At 40.4% G+C, this 6000-nt stretch overlaps 1 protein-coding gene across 4 annotated transcripts in view; it reads right to left on the bottom strand.

Annotated features, from left to right (window-relative positions):
• SCFD2 (sec1 family domain containing 2) overlaps window positions 1-6000 on the bottom strand; it is a 401843-nt gene that overhangs the window by 341662 nt on the left and 54181 nt on the right. For all 4 annotated transcript variants that reach the window (XM_040483684.1, XM_040483694.1, XM_040483663.1 and 1 more), the window contains exon 3: window positions 1756-1883. In XM_040483684.1, the coding sequence (XP_040339618.1) occupies window positions 1756-1883 (128 nt within the window). The remainder of the gene's footprint in view (window positions 1-1755; window positions 1884-6000) is intronic.

Here is a 6000-nt window from a genome sequence, read left to right as displayed (position 1 = left end):
GAAGGAAGGAAGGAAGGAAGGAAGGAAGGAAGGAAGGAAGGAAGGAAAGAGAGGACGAGAGGGAGGAAGGAAGCAGAAAGAAGGAGGGAGGAAAATTAATAGTTAAATTCAAGGTCTCAAGGTAGCACCTTGTTTCTATTCCAAAATAACACATAGACCTCTGGTATTGGTTATATGGAAATAGGATGATTTTATAAATAAAAAACATATCCTCTCATCTCAGAATATCTGATGTGAATTCTCCTAACCTTTCTCAGATATATGGCCTTAAGCAACTTAGTTTTTCTCTATTCCAGTTTCCTTATCTGAAAATGGGATACTGATGGTCCCCATCTGGCAGAATTACTGTGAGGATTAAATAAGATTAACACAGGGAAAGAGATAAAAACCTGACTCAATAAACACTAGTTACCTTCATTTTTCTATCATCATTATGTTCGAAAAAGCCCTCATATGGAGTCACCTAACACACTCAGAATCATGATTTTTTTTTCCTTATTATGATCCTGTACCTTTTCTCCTTTTAGTTTCATCCACATTCTTTCACTTTCAAAATTTTGTTCTTCTATTTCAACTTGGTAGTTTGATTTTTGTACTCATAAATAATCAAGAACTTGGATTATGAATCTCAGCACAGAAAAACTTTCCTACCCAATAAAATGTACTAATATTAATTGAATACCTAAAAGCAGATTACAAGAGAAAAACATTATTTTTTTTAATTTTTAAAAAAGGTTTATTTATTTATTTTTGAGAGAGACAGAGTACAAGCGAGGGAGGGGATAGAGAGAGAGAAAGAGAGAGAGAGAGAGGGAGAGAGAGAGGGAGAGAGAGAGAGAGAAACAGAATCCGAGGCAGGCTCCAGGCTCTATGAGCACACAGCCCAAAGCAGGGCTTGAACTCAAGAACCATGAGATCATGACCAGAGCCTAAGTTGAAGCTTCATCAACTGAGTTATCCAGGTGCCCCAAGAAAAACATTATTTTTAAAAATAGCGAAAGAAACTTTTGCAAGTTTCCAAAATTAAATTCTACCTATTAACCAGATTCAATATCCATTTTAAATATTTCCATATTAATAAAATTATTTAATTTAAAAAATAAGTAAAACATCAAATTCATTTTTTTAAATCGATCAAAACACAAGTTCTCTGACTTTTTAATCAAAAGGAAAAAGCCATTTTAAACACAAATTTGGGGCGCTTCGGTGGCTCAGTCAGTTGAGCGCCTGACTTTGGCTCAGGTCATGATCTCAGGGTTTGTGAGTTCGAGGCCCACATCTGGCTCACTGCTGTCAGCACAGAGCCTGCTTCAGATCCTCTGTCTCCCTCTCTCGGCTCCTCCTCTGCTCAGCACAGTTCAGTCATTAATTGAAAACCAATAAAAGACCCTTTCTTCATCCACAATAAGGGAGTTGGGGGGGTTAGGGGAGGAGAAGGAATGGAATAGAATGGAGGGGAGGAGGTCCAGACCAATTTTGATAGCCCCAGATCTAGTAAAGAAACTAGAAGAATTAGTCTTTGTAAGCAAGGACTCTCCTGGAGTTCCCAAAGTGGAGTCTAAAACAGGAGGGGTCATTGCTGAGCCCTGAGGGCAGTGTGTCCATATTCCTTCCCTACTCTTTCAACTGTTTACAAATGCCTTGAATGCTCTCGTCGGAAGCCATGCTGGCTAGGCTGGCCCGCAGTTCAGAGCAAGCTTCAATCCACTTCCTGGAGCCTGTGGCTCCTGCCCTCAGAGAAGAGGAAGCGCTTACCCATACTCATCTTGATTGGCAGGTTTTCTCTGCTTGCTGCTTCCACTAGATGTCTCCGCACTTCCATCACTGCCTCTTTGTGCTTGGTGCTCAGTAAGGCTTCCCACAAGGCTTTGGCGGCTGCGTCCCTGCAGTGAAACCACACAAGAGCTTTAGAATAAATTTCTGCTGGATAATGAAAAGAGTTGAAAACAAAATAACTTCTTAAGTATCTCTTCCGAGCACGAATATAGTCTTTCCTACTGATAGGCTTTAAGTATTAAGACGAAATAAAGCATATCTAATCCATTTTAATCAGCACAAAATATTGAGAAATGAAGGACATAATAAAATCAAGCCCCCACCTCCCCCCAAAAAAGTGGGGGAAGCAAAGTTACATTGTGCTGAGAAGTGTGAGAAAAACATATGATAAGTTGTTTGAGGTTTGCGTTTAAAAATATTTCAGAGTGTAATTCAACATTGCTAGAGTAACATAAATATGATTTGTAAGCCAAAGTTAAAGGCATGTCTAAAAATGATTTCTCGGTGACTAGAAACATGTCAGTTTGAGATAGCATACTTGCCAGGGGAACACAAAGCAATCAGCAATGAGAATTAGTGTTCAAAAACTACTCAATAGAATTCCCAATGAATGGGTTTTCTACTGAATGAAAATCAGGAATTAGGCGAAGTAACCATGGCCTTAAGTAGCCCACTTTGGGCCTTAGGTTCTAAGGCTGGTACTTCTGCAGCCTTTACAATTAACCATTGATACAGCACGAAGCACTGCATTATGCAGGGTCTCATCTGGGCTCACTTTTCCAACAGCCCTCTGTCTCACCCACCACACCACCTCCAAATTATAAATGAGTACAGTGTTCTTTCCGGAAGATCTCTGCATGTAGCCAAGTATACACATTTGTAGTAATGTTCTATAAACTGAGTCTAAAAAAACAAAGATGACTTCTGTCCCTTTCTAAGGGCATTTTTCCTCCACTTAAAGCCCCACTCACCCTTCCTACGGTCCAGTTAGCAACAGTTTGAAAATGAATGTATTTTTTATAGTTTGGTTTTATGACATTAATTTAGCTTTAAAGTTATACTTAATAGGGTATGTCTTTCAAGTTTGAATTTCATTTGGAATAATGGAATGATGTGTTTCAGCACCGACTTTAAAACCTGGCACACAATAATCTTTCATTAAATAGTACTGTTTTTATTACTATGTATTTTTTTCTGAGTGAACCACCATCACTGTTCAACATATTCTCCTTGTTTTGCTCTGATCGAAACTGTCATCGTTATAACTCAACATCCAATATTCTAAGTTCAATTTAAATTTGCCTGTAAACTATATGCCAAGTGCTCTTCTCAGTGGTTGCAATACAGATAAAAAGGAGGCACAAGTTTTCAATGACTTTAGAGCCTGAAAGAAGAGGCAAATATTTACACACACACACACACACACACACACACACACACACACACAATACCCCCCAAAATGTGATAAGAGGCAGATCCATGCTTGCATAGAGTTTTCTGGTAGCACAGAGCAAGGGCTCTAATCCTGGGTAGGAGGACAGGGACTCAAAGAATGATTTCCAAGAGAAATGATAAGCAAGTACAGAGATCTATAAGCTCTGAAAGCAGCCAAGGCAAGAAGCTGTAACTCAGTCTGGGAAGGAAAATAGTAAAGTCTTCAAGGGAGATATAATATCTTCATGACAAAACAAGAAAACAAGGGGGAGAAGGATATTACAGGCATTTCATTTCAGTACAAAGTCCCCTGTACATGGCACTAAAGAGTATTGTTTTGCTCCATGCTGACATGCAAGAGGAGGGCAGTAGATGTCAGGGCAAAGGGGAAGAGGAAGTCACTACTCTCCAAGGGCCCCATGTTCACTGCCAAGGCTTATCATTCGGTAGGTGACAGGGAGCCAAGGAGTATGCAGTCGATTTCACATTCTGAAAAGTGCAGCATAGCTTGGCAGTAACGAAAACGGTCTTTATCATCATTCAAAACTAGGTCTATTTCCTATGGGGCTTTGGGAAAGCTACACCATTTCTCCAAAGCTCTGAAGGCAATAGAGAACCACGAAAGTATTCCGAGCAGGGATACTCCCAGTTTCCCAAGTTTATGGTCCACGGTCATTCCCTACTTTTGTTCTCCAAAGCACCTCTCCCCAAACCACAGGGATTTCTCACATATTCTCAACACTACACACAACTTCTAGAGTAGAACGTCACTGCCATCCTCTTTTCTATGCGAGTGTGTACTTTGCTAATACAGAGTGCCCCCAAAATCGCACTAGGTCAAGGCTGTGGTTGCCACCTCGGATTAGTGTTGTGGTTAAAATGTGGGCTCTGGGGTCTGATCAAATTTGGGTCCAAACTCTGATTGTTCTCCCCTTCGCCCACCCACCCAAGAGCTACACAGCCTCTTGGATCTTCCTCAAGCAGTCCAAGCACACAGACCCCTTCTCTTCCTTTGCCAGGAATGCTCTTCCTCTTACACATACCCCTCTCTCTCTTCCATTGTCTGCTGAAATATCGCCTTATGAGAGCCCCCCCCCCACCTGCTTTACTAAAACACACATAAAAAACTAAAGAGCCCATCCCAGCACCTTATCTTCGTATTCCTTTTCTCCCTTCCTGGGCTTTGCTGTCCTATGTAATCATTATTACCATCTGCCTGATCATAGGCTCCCATGTTTATCTGTTTGTTGTCTAGCTCCCTCAGAGAAGGTAAGGTCCTTCCATGAAAGTAGGGGTTTTGTTTTACCCATTGCAAAGTCCCCACTACCAAGAACAACACCAGGTCTCACGGGAGGTCTATTCAATAAATGCTGAATAAGCAAACGAATAATGCTTGCTGGTTGTATAATCTAGTGCACGTAACTCTCTTTCTCCGTTTTCTCGTCTGTGAGACAGAAGTAACCATAGTGACTACCTCACAGCGCCGTGGTAAGGGTTAAAAAAGATAATGCACAGAAAGCACTTTCCGGATTCACAATAAATATGAGTAGTTGTGTTCATTATGATGGTTGTTACTATTGCTGATGAATGATAATTGTCTTAAAATTCAATGTGTTCAAGGGTTTGTAAGATATTCAGTTAATTCACTTAATGACAGGGAGTCTTTTTTTGTTTTTTTTCCATACAATCCTGATTTGCTTATACGTACTAAAGTCACTTGGAGCTTGTACTCTCTGGCTTTTTTCACGGCAACATTTTACAAGAAATACATAAGGTTTCCATGATCTCTAACACTGATGCAGTCAGGTCATGTTTCCTTGAAAATTGTTTTGCTGATAGAAACAATTCTGATTGTTTAGATATGTGTGACAGCTTCTAATGTTTACTTCCTAAACAAGACAGTTTCCTAAGTGCACCCAACCAACCCCCACATCATACACGGTCACTTTAAGCTTACCAAGCGAACACGCGGGAACTGATGTTGGCTCTCTGAATGACTGGCACCGAAGAAGACCACATTGTACTTACCGGCAGCCCCTCTATGTCCTGCACTCACCTCTTTCCCAAGTCTCTCTGGGACTGCTGTGTGGTGGTTTACACACTTACTCCTATGTCAGCATCTGAGTTGAACGTACGAGTTAATCACTGTCTTGCTCTAATTTGCCCATAAAATTGATCCAATAGACTATTTCACACTATTGAAGCTTCATCTGAAATCAATTCCTGATGTCAAATTTGGTAAGTCAAGAGAAGTTGACTGAAATCCATGCTATAATTATAATAGCGTATTTTACGCAATTATTTATCCTCTCCAACTGTACAAATTTTCCGTTTTCCTGATGAGGGACTGAACAATACACAGAGTGCCATCGCAAAGGGGCCAGTGTAACAGACCAGTGGGAGGCAGGACTGTAGAAGCGTGGGTTCTGGAACCAAACAATAAAGGGTCTGGGTCTGCTGCTTGTTAGCTCTATGTCACTGGGAAGTTACTCAACCTCTCTGTACATGTTTCTTCCTCTGTTAACTTGGGGATGGTAATAGCACATGTTCAGTAGATTATTATGAGAACTGAATGTGTTAATATATCTGAAGCACCTGAAACAATGCCTAACACATACTAAGTGCTCAATAAACATAGCAGTAGTAGCAACAGCAATGGTAATTTAAAAAATCAAAGGTCAGAATTTTCTCATAAGATATACAAGGAAGCCTGTTTGGGAAATGCATTAGTCTTTTCTATCTACTTGCATACATATATGACAAAACACTGCCAATAGCTTCATTTTCTTT

This window comes from Herpailurus yagouaroundi, unplaced genomic scaffold, assembly GCF_014898765.1.
Source record: "Herpailurus yagouaroundi ecotype Mexico unplaced genomic scaffold, PumYag 28, whole genome shotgun sequence".
In the NCBI taxonomy this organism is placed as follows: Eukaryota; Metazoa; Chordata; class Mammalia; order Carnivora; family Felidae; genus Herpailurus; species Herpailurus yagouaroundi.
Note: the sequence above shows the minus strand (reverse complement) of the source record. Positions and strands in the feature narration are given on the sequence as shown.